At 42.8% G+C, this 18094-nt stretch overlaps 2 protein-coding genes across 3 annotated transcripts; one reads left to right on the top strand and one right to left on the bottom strand.

Moving 5' to 3' along the window:
- Positions 1–34: 34 nt before the first annotated feature.
- On the top strand, positions 35–11974 carry parpbp (PARP1 binding protein). 2 transcript variants are annotated; one of them, XM_066667958.1, is made up of 11 exons: positions 35–159; positions 385–547; positions 1351–1584; positions 1707–1817; positions 3429–3599; positions 3705–3859; positions 6049–6226; positions 6839–7020; positions 7216–7297; positions 10591–10774; positions 11309–11974. In XM_066667958.1, the coding sequence occupies exons 2-11, from the start codon at positions 398–400 to the stop codon at positions 11602–11604; spliced, it is 1743 nt and encodes a 580-aa protein (XP_066524055.1). In that variant the 5' UTR covers positions 35–159; positions 385–397; the 3' UTR covers positions 11605–11974. The 2 variants fall into 2 exon arrangements, with proteins under 2 accessions (XP_066524055.1, XP_066524056.1); XM_066667959.1 differs by lacking the exons at positions 7216–7297; positions 10591–10774; positions 11309–11974 and having other exon boundaries at positions 6839–7024.
- Positions 11961–15476, bottom strand: pmch (pro-melanin-concentrating hormone). The gene is made up of 3 exons (XM_066667960.1): positions 15190–15476; positions 12799–12964; positions 11961–12147 (listed from the first exon to the last, which is right to left on the bottom strand). The coding sequence occupies exons 1-3, from the start codon at positions 15433–15435 to the stop codon at positions 12098–12100; spliced, it is 462 nt and encodes a 153-aa protein (XP_066524057.1). The 5' UTR covers positions 15436–15476; the 3' UTR covers positions 11961–12097.
- Between the last annotated feature and the right edge of the window lie 2618 nt (positions 15477–18094).

The following is an 18094-nucleotide window of genomic DNA, read 5'->3' as shown; positions in this document are numbered from 1 at the left end:
GCCATTGAGGCAGCTCGAACTGACGCTTTGAGGGGGCGTGGTTAAGAAACGTCCTGTACTATGATTGGTCCATGCGCCTGTTTGGGTAGATTTAAAATTTTGAGTCGGTGTTCCTGTTAGAAACAGACACTAACAACACAGAACCATAAAGACGCACAGGTTAGTTCTGTTTGGGGATTAATATAGACTTCACAGTAGGTTCACTGGTGTTTTCTTCATGTAAATACAGACATTGGGTTAACTCCTCATTTCTCATTGTCTCTCTGTGAGACTGGAGAGCTGAGTTACTGCTGGATAACATGTCTGTTTTTGGTTTTATGACAGTGTATACGTATTAACTCATCGTTAATTATCTTCTGCCTTTTTCTAAATGATTCACTTTAGTTAACAACAGACAATGGGTGTTGTGGAGTTAAGGCTGAAACCAGTGGTTAAAGTGTTCAGGAGAGAGTGCCACCGGGTGCTGGAGTCTGAGAGAACCACTATACATGGAGCAAATAGTATGCTGATGGTCTTTCAGATTTCTGTTGCTGAGGTCTGCAAGAAGGTAAATAACAACCTATGTGTGATTCATATCCCAACAAGACTTGTGTATTAATGTTTGGAGGGTTCATATCTATCAGAAAGGATTAAGTCTATTGTTAAATATTATTTACCACCTCTATGTGCACGGTTGAGAACAATTCTGATTCTGTGACTTAATCAGAACACCCACAAGGGACGAGCATGGGACAGCAGGGTTCAAGATGGTCATGGGCACAATGTGGGAGACTCTTAATGGGACCAAGTTGGGCTTCCTATATCAGTTAAATGTGGGCAGGGCCCATAAAGGGATGAATTAAAGCCTTTTTACCTTAAAATTACATCTTTAAAATCATTGTAATGCTTAATTGACCTGTAAAGGAATATAACCCCCTGTCATTGCTACTCCAAGCTCAGCACTGTAGAAACTTCACTATGTACCTTTTTGGACAAGGGTAGGAGACCTTCTTCTCCTCCTCCACAAAATTTTGCCTTGTGAAAGAACTAGCCGTGATGAACAACATTTCTTCTGCCGTGTAAGGCTTTTTTTTTTGAGCCTGAACTATTTAACAACCGTGAACATTTCAAGAAAAGCATAGTGCGTTTTCAAAATCCCATCCATTAGTGTTGGCTATATCTGCAAACAGGAAATGTGAAAAATCCCTATTTTGTCATTGTATAAAACAGCCTGCCCTTCTCAACTTAAGGCTGAGAGATCTTGGAGATAAATGGAAGGGTTTTTAAACGTACAGCTGAACAGTAACATTTTCCATTGCTTGGCCTGTGTGATTCTTGTGTGTGTGATGCCTGTCTCTGCTTTTGCTCTAGGAAAGAGGAGACTTCAGTGTGGCTTTGAGCGACGTGCTGGTGGCTTGGAAATGCTTACTTCTGGACAAGCTCCACCTGTCCCATGATGGATCCCCCATTTCAGAGAATTATGACCTCATCCGGAAAGAGTATGACAGCTTTCTGAAGCGCACCAACACGGTGGATCTGATCGACGTCTATAATATGTATAAGCAGTTGAGGCGAAATGAAGACCCAGAGGATCCCCTCACCGCAGTGAGTGCTTAGAGCGGTTAGTGGCGTCAGCAAGGGCCCCAGAGATTGGGTTCTGGCGTTCATCACTGCCGAGCATCATTTAACAAAATCTGTTATTCCTGGTATTGTTTTTTCACACCTAGATGCAGCTGTTTGAGTTTCTGCATGGTTGTACAGATGTCTTTGAAGAAACTGATGTCATCCCTCCATGTCCGGCCACCCCATCGAACAGAGCTCACCATTCTAGCTCGCAGGTAGGCGTTAGTGGAAGGCAGATGTTATAATGGAGGAGACTGGTCACTAGTTGAATGGGGAAAATTTGTAAGTGTTTACATGAGATGAGTTTATGAAGAAAAAGTCCCACCCTTCCACAATAAGAACCAATCAACTCGCATCTCGTAATGGGAATGAGTCTAGACTGGTGGGAATAAACTATTTACATGTTTTTTTGGCTTAAAACAATATAATTCATTATTTATTAAAGTACATTTAAAACATGCTTTTGCATTTAAAAAGCAGTGAACACATACACACAAACACTAGTGCACTAGGGCAGTGGACACATACCTAGAGCTGCCGCCAGGCATTCCCAGGGCCCGGAGAGTGGTTGGTGTTTATGTGCCTTTCTCAAGGGACCCTTAGCCATATATTGATGGAGTGGGACAGCACAGATCCTCCACTACTCCCTGCCCCCAGGTCACCTTCCCGTCCCATTTGTGCTTCTCTAACAATTATGCAAAGGCTGGCCCACAGATGCCTTTATTATTATTTATTATTATTGATTTTGGGCGGCAAGGTGGTGCAGCAGGTAGGTGTCGCAGTCACACAGCTCCAGGGACCACGCAGACACAGGGACAACACACCACACTCCTCACAGACAGTCACCTGGAGGAAACCCACGCAGACACAGGGAGAACACACCACGAAGCGGGAATCAAACCCACAACCTCCAGGTCCCTGGAGCTGTGTGATTGCGACACTCCCTGCAGCGCCACCGTGCCGCCCCAAGCAGCATATTTATAAATTGCTGACAGAAACACTCGACAAGGCAAATCCGTGATTGCTCAGGATGCTAGTACAGTGTATTCTCATTTGCATATTGTGTATCCCACTGCATTATCACAATATATTGCACAAGCCAAAATATTGTGCAGTCTTAGCAGGTATGGCTAGTATCTGATATCAGTGCTTATTACATTTGCTTACTATTGCAGTTTTTGCTTTGGGAAAATGGCCCTTAACTTTCCTTTCCTTGCAGTTTCATTCTGAGGAGAGAAGGGCTTGTTCAAATTGTTAATTGGCAGAATGTTGTACTGCAGAGGTGTTGTCTTTCACTCTCCTGTTTCCCTGCTTTTTTCTCTCCCTCTGTCCTCTTTCTCTCTCTCTCGTTGCTTTTCCAGGATCCATCTTTCTCTTATTAACAGTAGCATTAAATCATATCACACAGATTTAAGAGAGAAATGTGAATTCAATTACCAAGCGGATGTTTTGAAAGAGCAGTACATGGTGAGCTGAGACTGGGGCTCATTCTTGCCCAGTCACCCCTCTCCTTCCCCCCCATTCATCTAGCTGCTCTGTCAGCCTCAGATTTATGAGGGCAGATGCTGGATTTTGCTACTGTAATAGCAGAGCTGAAGTTCATGAAATGGACCTGCTCAAGGTGTTTAAGGTGAAAGGAAAATCTTTAGCTACAGTATATGGCGAGGACCTAATTCAGTCAAGCTGTTGTCATCATAATATCCTCCAGCTGCTTCTACTTCTTTGCTATTTCATCGGAAGCAGGTTTCTGACTTCCAATTTCCTGTCCTGTCACAACTGATTGTGCATGTTTGGTCAGTTGTGCATGTGAACCTTTCTTTCCTCAGGTGTACAGAGTGGTCAGGAGAGTCTTTAGCTCGTACTTAGGCTTGCTGGTGAACACTAAGAATGACCTGGCCTTGGCGCACACGCTAAACGCACCCAGCCGATCTTTGGGGCACAAAGCCTTTACTAACCTCAAACATGCCGCATGCAACAGCTCTACATCCCTCTTCCTGGTAAATACAAACTTCCATTTTGTTTTATTTGTTTTACTCTCCATTTACAATGGTATGCCAAAAAAAATCATGTTGATTAATTGCTTTTGTTTTGGGTATTTTCAGGCAGCGACATCATTTGTCAGAGCAATACAGCTGGGTGGGAAAGGATATGCCCCGCCTCAGTCTGACCCCTTAAGGAAACACATGAAGGGCCTGATACAGTTTGTCCATTTCACAGATCAGTTGGAAGAGATATTGGGAGAAAGTCCAGACTCCAGGTACGCCTGCGTGTGTCTAACCTGTTTTCGTCATCGTCATGTTTGTCTCTCATTGAGATGGACCTGAATACTGATTAATTCATTAACTGTCTTTACCCACTTATCCAGTTCAGGGTTGGGGTGGGTCCAGGGCCTACCCAGAATCACTGGGTGCAAGGTGGGAACACACCCTGAAGAGGGCGCTCATCCATCACGGGGCGACACACACCCAATCTAAAATACCCAACAATTGTTGCCTGGTGTTGTGAAAATGTATGAGTTCTGATTAGTCCCTACCTTTATGTATTTTCTGGTCTGGTGGCATAATGTTGTTGTGGATCAGACGTTGAGTAATTGTCTCATGAGATTCATTCTGGCATTCGTGCACCATAGCCATGTGGATGTTTGTCAAGTGGGTAGATAAAATATCTTGATGCTTTTCTGTGGATCTGTCGTCTGTTTTCAGCAGATCACTGACATGTGAGCTCTAAATGCCCTCTCCTGACCCTTACCTGACTCCAGCTCTGTCTCTCGCCCCAATAGAGGATGATAGCTCAGTCCTTTGATTTATTTTGCACAGATTTTGATCTTATCATTCAGAGAAGCCCCTCTACACTTCATACACTTATCGAAATCCACCTGCACTATCGATCTGTAGGATCTATTTTTCTCTTCTCTCAAAAGCAGCCTCTAATGACGTCAGTATTAATGGCATGGGTTGAATTGCTCAAGCATGTTTATCTGTGAAACATCAAAGACCATTGTTCTGAAAAGCAAAAGGCAATTGTGTCTTTCCATGGGTTGATTGCTGAAAGCTGATTAAACATCATACATTTGAAATATTTCCTTGATTGCTCTTACTTCAAAAACAGCACAAGGGGGGCATTCCCAAACAGTTTGGCAACACAACACATAGTGGATTGAACCAACGATTGGCTCGTGAAGGCCTAAAGATAATTTCATCTGGTGCATCAGTGCACTTAGGCTGAGACGCAAGTGCCTTGAACCTGCTACAGGGCTTCTCCCAGTAGATAGAGTGAATTAGGTCTGAGCCAAAAGGGTTCTTTCATCAGGCTGTGACCCGCCGAGCTTCCCCCACTCCACCCTCGTGGAGTACTATGTTACCACACACAAACACTTCTTATTACTGAATCAGTGCTTCTTGTACGACTAACATCTGTTTTCCCAGATGATTCTGTTACTGTAATTCCCTCGCACAAACGGCGGGTCAGGGATTCAGGCCGGCTCCTTTCCTGAGTTCACCCCAGTGTTTACATTTGTTAATGTCCACATAGGCACACGCATATACACAGATGCATGCATAGAGTAGGGATGTGCAGAGTTGGGATTGCAATGAGGGTCTGACAGCTTTTCATTGCCTGGACTGTGTGTCTGTGTGTGTCTTTTTTTTTTTTTTTTTTTTTTCCCCCTCTCCGCTTTTCTTTTTTCCCATCTCTTTCACAGCCTGTAAACCGACTGACCTTTTGCTTCAGAGTACAGTTCTGGCTAGATATTTTTGTTTGTGTGGTTTTAAAAATGGGACCAAGGCCTTTTATGCTCTGTGATACCTGAACCTGAAGAAAAAAAACAATGTGAGCACATACTGTGGTTTCCATAGCAACGTCTATTAACAGGAAAAAGTGGCCTGGACAAGGTCACGATGAACCCAGGCTCATTGGACACAAGGAGGAACACACTCGGGACAAGGTGCTAGTCCATCACAGGGCACCGTGACCTAGTCATTCACACCTGTGGGGACTTTTTAGCCAATCCACCTACCAACATATCTTTTTGTAGACTGTGGAAGGACACTGGCGCTCCTAGAGGAAACACAACAAACGTGGAATTGAACCCACAACCCCAGGTCCCCGAAGCTGTGTGGCTGTGACACTACCTAAAGTGCCACCATGCCAACCCAGTTAATATATTAGACAACTGATATATTAGAAAACGTAGTGACCTGTGTGTATATTTCCTCTGCTTTGTGATTCATTGCATTACAGGACCTTCTGATATTTCAGGCTAGATTTGTTAGAGAAAGAGATCAGATTATTATTTTATACATTATTTTCTCCAGCAATATCTGAGCTAGCATTTGGTTTTTAAAGTAATTTACTGGGTATTTTCTTAGTGTCATCTCTAGTGTGGTTTTTGAGTTCTTGTTGATTACTGATTATTTTTGTTTATTTCTCTTCTCTGTTTTTTCTTAGTGCTGCTGGGTGCAAGATTGTCTCGAGCATTAGAGCAACTCTCCTGAAGGGCCTCAGTAATGTCGATCCAGTGTATGCTGCTGCAGAGGCAACCGTGAAGGAACTCAAAGAAAGGATCTGTCAAATCCATATCACCCAAAAGGAGCTTGCTTTTGGCACAGGAATCAGTCCAGCGAGGGTATTTAAAATTTACACTCAAATCTCTCTCTCTGTCTCTTTTTCTCTTTCTTTTTCTCTTTCTCTTCCTGTCTCTTTCTTTTTCTTTTTCTCTTTCTTTCTCTCTTTTTCTCTCTGTCTCTTTCTGTCTCTGTCTTTCTCTGTCTTTCTCTGTCTTTCTCTTTCTTTCTCTTTCTTTCTCTTTCTTTCTCTTTCTTTCTCTTTTTTTCTCTTTCTGTCTCTTTCTTTGTCTCTCTTTTTCTCTTTCTCTCTCTCTCTCTCTCTCTCTCTCTCTCTCTCTCTCTCTCTCTCTCTCTCTCTCTCCTGTAAGTGCACTGTCCTGAAATCAGAGGTGTAGTGGTTTCCTTTCCACCACCAAATGTTACATAGTGCAGTTTCTGCAGAGCTGACAGGGGATCTTGTCGTAACTGTGAATCACACTCTGCAACCGTATGGGGAACCAAGGGGCAAAATACAAAGTCCTGCTTGGTGTCGCTTTAAAGTAACTGAATTCTGGCATTGTTGTGGTTTTCTATAAATATTTGAACAAAGGGTAACATCTTACATTCCTATGTCCTACGTGTATGCTCTCTAAATGCTGAAGAATAATTTGAATACACTCATTTAATTACAGCCCAAAGCGTATGCAATTAATCATGCCACTGCTTATGGAGGCAGAGAGAGCGTGAAGCTTCTCATGGCTCTGCTGGATGAAGAAGCCCTAGTGCCACCCTGTAGGAATAAGGCAGAACTGCTCACAGAGGATCAGGCCATTCTTAATGGGACTGAAGGAGTGTGCCTTTTGTCCCTTTACAAGTAAGTTCTGCGAGTGTAAACCTTTGTCATCTCAGCAGCACATCACGTCTTGACCATGCCACATAGTTGCTTTCAGATTAGTGCTGGCACATATTTTGTTTTACATCACTTTGGTTCTGGTACTTGTCACATTAGATGTTGTACTTCTTTTGTTTATTCATGGGCTTCTGCTTTCCTTCAAATAAATGCCTGCAGATCTCCAGAGGCTCCCACAGGAATCTCTCCGCAGCCCTTACGAAACCGCATCCAGAGCCAAGAAGGACATGTTAAGTCTAAGGTAAAGAATCATCAAATGTGCACCCTGAAATTAAAGAGTAACATTTGCACAATAATGGCGACGTGCACAGCTGGTAAAACTATAATCAAAGAAACCTCTGACTTGAGGGGAAAATTGTTCACTTTAATTGAATGCTCCTTTAAACGAATACTTGGCTGCACCATATTTTGTGTGTATCTTGTAATCAGCTTTATAATAAATTATTATACATGTATTATTACATGTATTCAATGGGGCAAATAATTAAAATAATATTCAGTGCATGTGCATATTCGTTTGTATAACTACCAACAAACAAATCGAATAAGACCACCCAGTCTGTCAAAAAATCATGGAATATGAGCTGTTCTGATTTTGCTCCATTTCTGACATCAAGAGCAGAGACTTCAGAAATGCCCAACCCCCCCACCCCCGTATGAGACTCTACAGTCATTGGACCCATGTTTATATGCGAGTGCAAAGACAAGGTGAAATGCAGGCCAGCAAACGCAACGGTTGCAGAGATATAAGAGAACACAGGAATTGAGAAGAAAGAAAACCTAGTAAAAAGAGTAAAAAGCAAGAGCTTCTGCTCCTCACTCATATAACAGCCGCCCATCTCATTCTTAATTAAAGGACCAAGTGCTGAAACTGTTCGTTTTGAAAATGGCTGTTTAAACAGGGGGAGAAAGTTGCTGAGGAGTTTTATCCTTGTGGTATTTTGATCAAAGAAATAACGATGCGACGCATCAGACTGATTGCATTTTCATTCTGTCGTTTTCAGAGTGCGCCGTGCAGACCACGTCTTTACATTTACTTTGACCATGTATCTTCTCAGGTACCTGTTTTTGTGAAGTAGCTATGTTTTATTGTCTATTGGGGCATTTCTCTTTCACTCCGTGGCCTTGTAAGTTTTTACTATTAGGTTATAAAACGAACCTTCATTTAGGCCTTTAAGCCATTTCAGGGAACTTGTTCCAATACAGAACCTTGAAAAAGGCCCGAGAAGGCTTCCGCGTTTCCGACCGTGATCAACAATGGCCGTTTTTTCAATCTGAGGAATGGGTATTTCTGTCAGGAGACCAAACTATATCGAACCTTTTGCAAGCACGCATGCTAAACGCATTTTGGAAAATGGTTTCTTTATTTGATTGCGCTACCAGATGTCACTTTAGCTCCCTCCACTCTGACTGCCTTTCTGTGAGTGCGCTGTAATGGTCCCTGGGTAGCTCACCGCTTCCTGAACTCTGCGGGCGGAAGCTTTTCCGCGTCCATTTCACTTTGAAGCAGCCGTATCTCTCGCGAAACTCTACTAACAAGAGGGGAAACTTGAAAGGTTATTGTTTCCTGTTGTCTGCAGAACGACTTTATACCGCCCTCCCTAACAGTTTCTTCCCAGGCTGACGTCAGCTGGCACACACAGAGCGATGCAGAAGTCTCTGCAGGGCTTAGGACCTAAAGTCTGTTCTGCGTTTGATGAGTAATCCCTTAAACCCAAGAGTTTAAATAAAAATTTCCCTATAAATATGTTCATGTTCATTTGTGTTTACACGTGTATTATATTAGCTAACAGGTGGCTCAATGTGCGAGCACGAAAGCGTAAAATGGACAAACCCACTTGCACCTGCATGTTTTTATTTTATCTGATTGATGCAGTACAGCGCGTTCTGATAAACCAACCCTCGTGCTGCCATAGGCAGTGTTGAATTGCTATCACCTGCTGCTCTCAAGCATTATGGGCCTCATCAGTCTCCTCTCACTGCTGCTTTGAAATTCTTTATTGCCCCCTTTTTGTACCCCTCCCCCATACTCCCACCAGGTCAGCTGGTCCAAAGAGGTTGTGCCAGGACAAGCACTAGATGCACTCAGGCATATTTTCTACACTCTGCACAGCCCTTCCAGCTGTGGGGATTAAAAGTGAGTTTGCGTGCTGCCATATTTAGCTGCCGTCATCCTCTTCTGAGTGTTCAGGATGCTCTCCATTAGCATGCAACCGGGACAACCTGGTCTGCTGTTCTAAGCCCCTGTGTCTGAGGGTTACTCTTGTTTTAGGTGTTCTTTTGAAAAGGCTTTGATCTGCTGCCCCTTCCCCCTTTTCACTTTTCCAGTCCCACCACACTTTTTTTTAAAATTTTATTTATTTTAAATTCTGAATGAATTCCACTCCATTTATCGCGGCCCATTGGTCCAGAGGAGGGGAGCAACTCTGGAATCCCACTAATCCCAAGCAGGCATAGATCAAACAAGCTTGGCGGTAGCGGATCAGCACTTCACGGCCCTCGAGCCTTCTAGGCCTTACTGAGGTTTCATGAGCAGCTCCTTCTTCCACTTAGGTTCTCTAGCTCTTGCATCTCAGTTTGTCAGACCCTTTGTATCCGCATAGATCCTCAGCTATGCTCCAGTGTTGAAATGTTTTTAGACACCTGAATGCCTAGGGTTTCTTTTGAAATGGTTCCTCTTGAAGGGTTCCTGTGAAGGTGACAAAATGAAGGCACTTACCTGTGGAAGCTTGCAGGATAAATGGCCAACAGTAGGACTCGTTGTCAAGGTCTGGTGTAGCTACTAACTTGCCATGTGAAGCACATTTTTTAAATATAGTAAGAGATTTTACTTTTTACTTACGATAAAGACGTAGCATTGCTGATTAACTTTGTTAGTGCAGCAAAAGACTCAACTCAGTTGAACGGTTCTATAACCCTGAGTTCAGTTATCTAACCATGCTGAGAAAACTAGGCTCAGCATAGGTTTTGAGTGCTTAATGCCAAACCGTGTCCCTGTGGAAAAGCCACCGGGACATTTACCCTCCATGCTCAAAACTGTTTGACCCTGCAGTGGAAGAGAGGCTTGTGTTGGAAGTTTTGGTTCCAGTACCTGCAGGATTATCCGCTTGTTAATTAATTAAATATCGACCTTGTGAATCATCACGTCCAGGCCCAAACTGCTGCTCAGTTTTGCCATTAGGTGGCCCAGATTTTGCCATTAAACTGAGCAACATTTTCAGACCTTTCGGTGAGTTATTTAAAAAAAAAAAAAAAACATGGAAAAAACCATTAGACCTGAAATGGCGAAACGCCATGTATTCGTTTTAGTTCACAATACACTGGATGGAGCTCCCTCACTGAAGCTCCACAGCCCAGTAACAGAGGGCTTTGTCTCTCTAGTCACTCTAGCTTATATTTGGGTTTAGATGGTGGTCTTAGACTCGTGTTGGTGCTCCAGTGCGCCATATCCTACTGACAATGTTTTTTATATTGGAGATTTGTGTGTGTTTACACAAATAAACACGTGTCAGCATTGTATGCATGTTCTTCCAGCCACGAGAGAAAGTCATCCGCTCCCAGTTTGCCTGCACCTACCAGGATGATAAGCTGCCCCTAAACCGTGTACTGGATTTTCCCAGCAGCAGCCAGCTTCCAACCTGCATGCATCCTGCTCCGAAACACAGAGGCCCTTCACCTGCTGCTCGTGAAGAAGAACCTGACGCCACAGAGACGCGTGGTAAATTTCCAAGCACTGCTTCCACTAAGATGAAAACGATAAGTTTCAAAATGACCTTCATGCATATTTTATGGAAGTTGATCGCTCTCTTGCTTTCTGTCTCTCTCACACATGCACACTCTCTCACACTCACACACATGGGAGCGTTCCAGGTCTCTCTGACGCCACTCTGTCGGAGAGATGCCCAGGTCCACCCCCTAAGCCTGTGAGCCAGGGCCGCGAACTTTGCCCAGTCTCTGCCTAGGGACTGGTACTTAAGATCAACCTTTTAAAATGATTCCCTTTGCTTTAAAATCTGGCTGGCCCCTCATCTCTAGTAAAAACCCTAAGAACAACATCACACATGGGCTCTCTCGCATTACATGACAAATGTTCAGCTTCAACTCTGTAAGATAAACACACTGCCTGTTAAACTGCAGTGTAACATCAGCAATTTCATCATAGCTTCACCCTCCTCCTCCTCATCCATTTTTCTTTGTTCATTCTGATTCCCAAACTTGACTCCCCCAACTTCTCTCCCTTCATGTTCTCTAGTGGAGGTGGAGCCAGAGGCTGAGAGTTCAGCCTTGGGGCAGCGAAGTGGCAATGCGTGTGTCCGAGCAGGTGGCCCACGTAATGGACCGGCACGTAACCAAAAAGTCCCCAAGACGTCTAAAAGGAAGCTGGCAAGCAGGGAGTGTGAGGAACAGGGAACCGAGGAGAACCAGCCGCCCCAGAAGAGACCCCCTGCTAAAGCCAGCAACCCAGGGCTGGCAAAGAAGTGCAGCAAAGCAGCTGGCAAGAAGCTCATAGCAGGTCAAGGCAAGCTCACAAGCTTTTTCAGACTGTGATTTAAAGCTTATCTCTGGCGCCTCATCAGCACATCACGGCGTGTTATTTATTGCTGTTTCAGTGGTCTAAATGTGATTCATGTGTAGAGAGCCAAATATGTGTAATCATGTCCCCTGACATGGCTTTGCAACATTTGAGGAGTGTCTGGGTTGGGGGTTGGGGGTGGAGTTATAGTCAAACTTTGGTCTACAAGGTTCTGAAAATGTTACTACTGTTTGATTTTAAACCCCTTTGGAGACACATTATGCAGTGATCTTAACACTCTATACAACTTTTATGATGTATATACTTAATATTATATATTACGTGATCATTTGAATGCTTTTTAAGAACAAACTGATCACCCGTTGTGGCTTTCAATAAAATTTTTAATTCACATGTTAAACTGCATTTTCTGTCTTTTTTGCGAATATACAACACAACACAGGGTAGAGATGAGAACAATAGTAAGAACGACACCCAGGTTGGCCACGGTCAACTTCTGAACTGTTCTCAAGCTTGCCAGCAGGGTCGATACACTCTCCCGATCATGCACCGCAGCACTACAAAAGAAGCAGAGAACAAATCACTGAATAAATACTAATGAGAGTCCCACTTACTGGGTGCAAGTAGGAACCTGTCAGATTAAACCCATATGGAGGCAGCTGCGTCTGCTTCGGGAGAGCATTGTAAATCTCTATAAGTAGTATTAATGTATATCAGTTTAAGGAACTCTGTATTGTTCATTTCTCTTGATCTACACTCATTATCTATTTTATCAGGTCCATGCACCAAATCCCTATGTTCTTTATATGTGGGGTTACCAGTGCTAACCAGTTACGCAGAGAAACAGATCTGTAAGTGGAAATCTACACACTGGAAGGTTACAAGCCTTCATGCATTTTGGGTATATGTGCTGTTATGTTTGAAAGCAGTTCTACTGCATAGATTCACCTATTCTCAGTCAGCAGTAAAACACTCTTCATGTTTGGAAAGCTACGCGACCTCTGGTGAAGATCAGTGTCATGGCTGCTGTCAAAACTATGAAATCCTATATTTTCTTTCCTCTGAATGACTCAAGATGACTAAGAAAAGGGAAACCGTTTTGACGAAACACATCACCTGACCAAATGTGCGGCCAAGAAAGGCTACCTGCCATGCCCTAATACCGCATTCATCAATGGAGTGGAACAGAAGAGAGTGAGAAAGCCTACATGTATTGTCCAAGTCTTTTCTGGCCACAGAGATGAGGTCATCACGTCGCTCATCTTTCAAGGTTCCAGCAGGAGCACGGTTCGCTCTCCACAGGGCCAGGAAAGGCAAGGATCGGCCAAAGGTGGAGCTTGCGTCACTTCTACCCGCCACCTTCAATCCCAAATCCTGAAGGAACAGATTGTTGATAATCACCAAGAAACATCTACGAAATACATGGCCTTCTTTGATGACCAACCAGTGCAAGTGATCTCATCGAAGTACAAACTTACCTCTTTGGACATTCACTGAATTGAAGCCTGTGTCATAATTTTTTTTTTTCTCCCCGAGCTGCACCTGGAGATGTTTAAAGTTAATTTGAGCAGCCCACACCCAAAGGCTCCTGAACAGGTCTGGTATGTTGTATTGAGTATGGAACCCCACTTGGAAGAAATGGTTCAAATTGCAACAAAGTTTCCCATGCCTCACTTTGCCCCCTTTTTTACAAGATCACAGTGGCCTCTTTTATTTGTAGCCATAGTTTCCCCCCTTGAGGATGAAGCCTCTCCTCATTCGATTGTTCCATTACTGCACTGATAACTGTTACAATATGAGGATCATTCAGCCCTTTCCGTGGAAAACCCACCCCTGGACCATGCTTTAGGAGTTGAGCCAAAGATGCACACACCTATTGGGTAGAATGTCTCAATCTCTCCACAAGTCTGTATTGTGCAATAAAAGCTGTAAAATATTTGGATGTTATTTTTAAAAGGTTTCTTGGATGTGAAGGATATGGAAGCCTGGCCTTTGCCTATGCCACTTGGGTGGGGGTAGGGAATCAAGTCATATAATGTCTCATGATTACAACTTATCATAATCATGTATATTATATAATCATGAGAAAGTTTGATGTTATGTCATCTTAATGGCAACATAAAGGGGGGGGGGGCAGAAAGGGCAGAAAATAATGGTGGCATGTATGTAAATATCGTTGCTCTGCTTCACAGAGAAAAAGAGATGAATGAATGCTCAATTGTATATTTTTTTTGTATACTTTTCCATACACCTATGAAAGCCCATATCCCAACCTGAAAATGTAATGAAAAAAAATGAGCAAAGAGAAACTAAGCGAGCCTAGTTTTGCCGAACATTCGTTAGCCATATAGCTAATACTTCATATTTGTCTTTGTTTACTTGTGGTTTTCATTCTGTGATTGTGTTGTACAGAAAGTATGGAGGGCAGAACTAATAAATGCAGAAATGAAAAAAGGAGCACAACGTTTTGTTCCTAACATATAACACCAGTGTTTTTCTTGTTAATTTTATTTATAAATAAATACTAAAAGATCTACCACCAAAGACCAAGAAAATTTTGTTGATTTTAAGAATTACAATTACATATTTATTCAATGTGACAAGTTAAAGCCTGTGAAGTTTAAGGACACTACACTAACACCACAAAATGTCACCCCACCTCTTCCCTTTATGATATTTCCGGCAAATACACACACTCACATAAAATAAGACATATTAAGCAGTTGTCCTCTCTCTGTGAGATATAATACGTGTGTAAACATTGCTGAGTTCCGAGCCATCCTGCTGAGCTTGGGAACTAACTGAGGCTCTGGCCAGTGCTCCAAACACATCCCCAGAATCAGGATGGTGTCGCACCTAACACATCCCCAGAAACACACACAAAACGGAGCATTTTCCCGTATTATTTCCTACTATTCAGCCATTGTTCGTGCTGAAGAACCTACTGTTCTTTGGTTCCAGCTGGGAACAACATTTCCTGGTTCACAAACCAGTTTATGTCGGTGGAAACGTGCTGAACAGTTCCAAATTTAGTTCATGAACTGGAATGTGAAATATGAACTAACAACAGACGGTGCGCCAACTTAAGTTCTCTCTGTGAAATATGGCTGAACTAACAGTTCCTACTCGCACAAGCACGTTTCAGCTTTAGGAGTCAGTAAGTCTGTAAGCAAAAATGCCTCTTAGGCCGGTCCGGCAAATACCAGTGAAGTATTACATAGTCATAATAACAATGATAAGAATATACTGCATAACTATGACTTAAGGTTTCATAATAATAATAATGAGTATGAGTAACTGTTGTGACTGTTATTAACATTTCAATCATTATAAGATTAACAGAATGTTATCATTATGACATACTAAATCATAATAATGATGGTATGTAAACACCAAAAATGTAAAAATATAAGTCAACATAATGAGACATTAAATCATAGCTATGAAAATTCTAATACTTCTGAGATTAAAAGGCATCATTATGACACATTATAACATAATTATAGATATTTATGATCTGATTTGGAGATTCAAAGTCATCATTACGAGATTACGAAGATATGTATTATTCCCATTATACCTTCAGTAACACTACTCACTGAAAGAATGAAGATCCTCTTTGTCCCATCGTCAGTAGACAGTCGTCCCTCTGTGAGCGGAAATCTTTGTGAGAGGGCTTCAGTCTCCATGGCATTATCTAATTCTTCACCCAGTACGGAGCTGAAACCGTCTTGGCCTGTTCTGTCTTCCTCCATTCTGCCTGCAGACAGAGAGAGGCTCTCTGAGTGCATCGTACACTTCATAAAAAGTGCAATGGCAAAAACAAGCAATGATGAGTTGATCATGGTCAAGATGCAGTCGACTTGTTTGCAGAAGCAATGCTGAGTTGTGTTCTTACCTTTGTGAGACTCTGGAGGCAACTTTTATAGTTCTGACCAGGAATGAAACGTCCATCATTACAGTCAACTTTCTGATAGAGGGTAGTGACGTTATTGCCTTGTATGTTTCCTTCTTTTGTTCATGGAACATCTAAAAGGCTTGGGTCCTCAAGAAGAGGTGGATGCCCCATCACAGGGGGTTATTGTGTAGGACGTACTGTATTTCAGAGGATGTATTTCAGAGCCTTTTTTATTTTTTTACTTTTACATTAGTACGCCGTTGGTTTATGAATAGCCGGATTATAACAGTGCTTGGGATCATTTTTAATGTGGATACCTCAAAAAAGACAAGAATTAGCTTTTCAAACACCCTCCCTTTATCTCCTATAAGTCCTCTGACCTTACAGGTCACGCAGTCCTGCAGTGACGTTCCATTTTAGATAAAGCCATGAGAGAGTAATGGAAAATGTGGTGACAACACACTGTGAATCAAATGAGGAGCAGTGAGACGCCATCGTCTACCCATTCAATAGGTATTCTGTTTATTGTATCATGGAGCATCCCCTTGTACTAAGCCATAGGTGAGTGATCTGTAATTTAATAATGGACAGCACTCTGACCTCTCAATCATCTGCCACATAACCATCCTCCAACACACAAATGTTCTTAAATAATGTTAAAAATGGGTGGGTGTTCAATCCCTGCCTTTTGGGTGATCCATAGTGCTCACACCATCCAAAAACTCACAGTGGTAGATGGACTGCCTGTGTGAGTCACTGGGTGAGTTTGTAAAATTGTCCCCAGTGTGAGTCACTGGGTGAGTTTGTAAAATTGTCCCCAGTGTGAATGACTGGGTGAGTTTGTAAAATTGTCCCCAGTGTGAACGATTGGGTGAGTTTGTAAAATGAGTGACTGGGTGAGTTTGTAAAATTGTCCCCAGTGTGAGTGACTGGGTGAGTTTGTAAAATTGTGCCCAGTGTGAGTCACTGGGTGAGTTTGTAAAATTGTCCCTGGTGTGAATGACTGGGTGAGTTTGTAAAATTGTCCCTGGTGTGAGTCACTGGGTGAGTTTGTAATATTGTCCCCGGTGTGAGTCACTGGGTGAGTTTGTAAAATTGTCCCTGGTGTGAATGACTGGGTGAGTTTGTAATATTGTCCCCGGTGTGAGTCACTGGGTGAGTTTGTAAAATTGTCAACAGGTGTGAGTGTGTAAAATTGTCCACAGTGTGAGTGACTAGGTGAGTGTGTAAATTGTCCACAGTGTGAGTGACTAGGTGAGTGTGTTAAATTGTCCACAGTGTGAGTGACTGGGTGAGTGTGTAAAATTGTCCCCAGTGTGAGTCACTGGGCGAGTTTGTAAAATTGTCCCCAGTGTGAATGACTGGGTGAGTGTGTAAAATTGTCCCCAGTGTGAACGACTGGGTGAGTTTGTAAAATGAGTGACTGGGTGAGTTTGTAAAATTGTCCCCAGTGTGAGTGACTGGGTGAGTTTGTAAAATTGTCCCCAGTGTGAATGACTGGGCGAGTTTGTAAAATTGTCCCCAGTGTGAATGACTGGGTGAGTGTGTAAAATTGTCCCCAGTGTGAACGACTGAGTGAGTTTGTAAAATGAGTGACTGGGTGAGTGTGTAAAATTGTCCCCAGTGTGAACGACTGAGTGAGTTTGTAAAATGAGTGACTGGGTGAGTTTGTAAAATTGTCCCCAGTGTGAGTGACTGGGTGAGTTTGTAAAATTGTCCCCAGTGTGAGTGACTGGGTGAGTTTGTAAAATTGTCCCCAGTGTGAGTGACTGGGTGAGTTTGTAAAATTGTCCCCAGTGTGAATGACTGGGTGAGTTTGTAAAATGAGTGACTGGGTGAGTTTGTAAAATTGTCCCCAGTGTGAATGACTGGGTGAGTTTGTAAAATTGTCCCCAGTGTGAATGACTGGGTGAGTTTGTAAAATGAGTGACTGGGTGAGTTTGTAAAATTGTCCCCAGTGTGAAGGACTGGGTGAGTTTGTAAAATGAGTGACTGGGTGAGTTTGTAAAATTGTCCCCAGTGTGAGTGACTGGGTGAGTTTGTAAAATTGTCCCCAGTGTGAATGACTGGGTGAGTTTGTAAAATTGTCCCCAGTGTGAACGACTGGGTGAGTTTGTAAAATGAGTGACTGGGTGAGTTTGTAAAATTGTCCCCAGTGTGAGTGACTGGGTGAGTTTGTAAAATTGTGCCCAGTGTGAGTCACTGGGTGAGTTTGTAAAATTGTCCCTGGTGTGAATGACTGGGTGAGTTTGTAAAATTGTCCCCGGTGTGAGTCACTGGGTGAGTTTGTAAAATTGTCAACAGGTGTGAGTGTGTAAAATTGTCCACAGTGTGAGTGACTAGGTGAGTGTGTTAAATTGTCAACAGTGTGAGTGACTAGGTGAGTTTGTAAAATTGTCCACAGTGTGAGTGACTAGGTGAGTGTATTAAATTGTCCACAGTGTGAGTGACTAGGTGAGTGTGTTAAATTGTCAACAGTGTGAGTGACTAGGTGAGTGTATTAAATTGTCCACAGTGTGAGTGACTAGGTGAGTGTATTAAATTGTCCACAGTGTGAGTGACTAGGTGAGTGTATTAAATTGTCCACAGTGTGAGTGACTAGGTGA

Source organism: Hoplias malabaricus, chromosome 4 (assembly GCF_029633855.1).
Source record: "Hoplias malabaricus isolate fHopMal1 chromosome 4, fHopMal1.hap1, whole genome shotgun sequence".
Lineage (NCBI taxonomy): Eukaryota > Metazoa > Chordata > Actinopteri > Characiformes > Erythrinidae > Hoplias > Hoplias malabaricus.
This window is presented reverse-complemented; position numbering and strand designations above follow the sequence as displayed.

Bases quoted from the DNA above. Each gene is read 5' to 3' on its own strand.
- parpbp (XM_066667958.1), top strand. From the start codon at position 398: ATGGGTGTTGTGGAGTTAAGGCTGAAACCAGTGGTTAAAGTGTTCAGG. The intron at 1,818-3,428 runs GTAGGCGTTAGT...TTCTTTCCTCAG, and splicing joins CTCACCATTCTAGCTCGCAG to GTGTACAGAGTGGTCAGGAG. The intron at 7,021-7,215 runs GTAAGTTCTGCG...AAATGCCTGCAG, and splicing joins TGCCTTTTGTCCCTTTACAA to ATCTCCAGAGGCTCCCACAG.
- pmch (XM_066667960.1), bottom strand. From the start codon at position 15,435: ATGATCAACTCATCATTGCTTGTTTTTGCCATTGCACTTTTTATGAAG. The intron at 12,965-15,189 runs GTGAGTAGTGTT...CTGTTCCTTCAG, and splicing joins AGAGGATCTTCATTCTTTCA to GATTTGGGATTGAAGGTGGC. The intron at 12,148-12,798 runs GTAGGCTTTCTC...CTTCTTTTGTAG, and splicing joins AAAAGACTTGGACAATACAT to TGCTGCGGTGCATGATCGGG.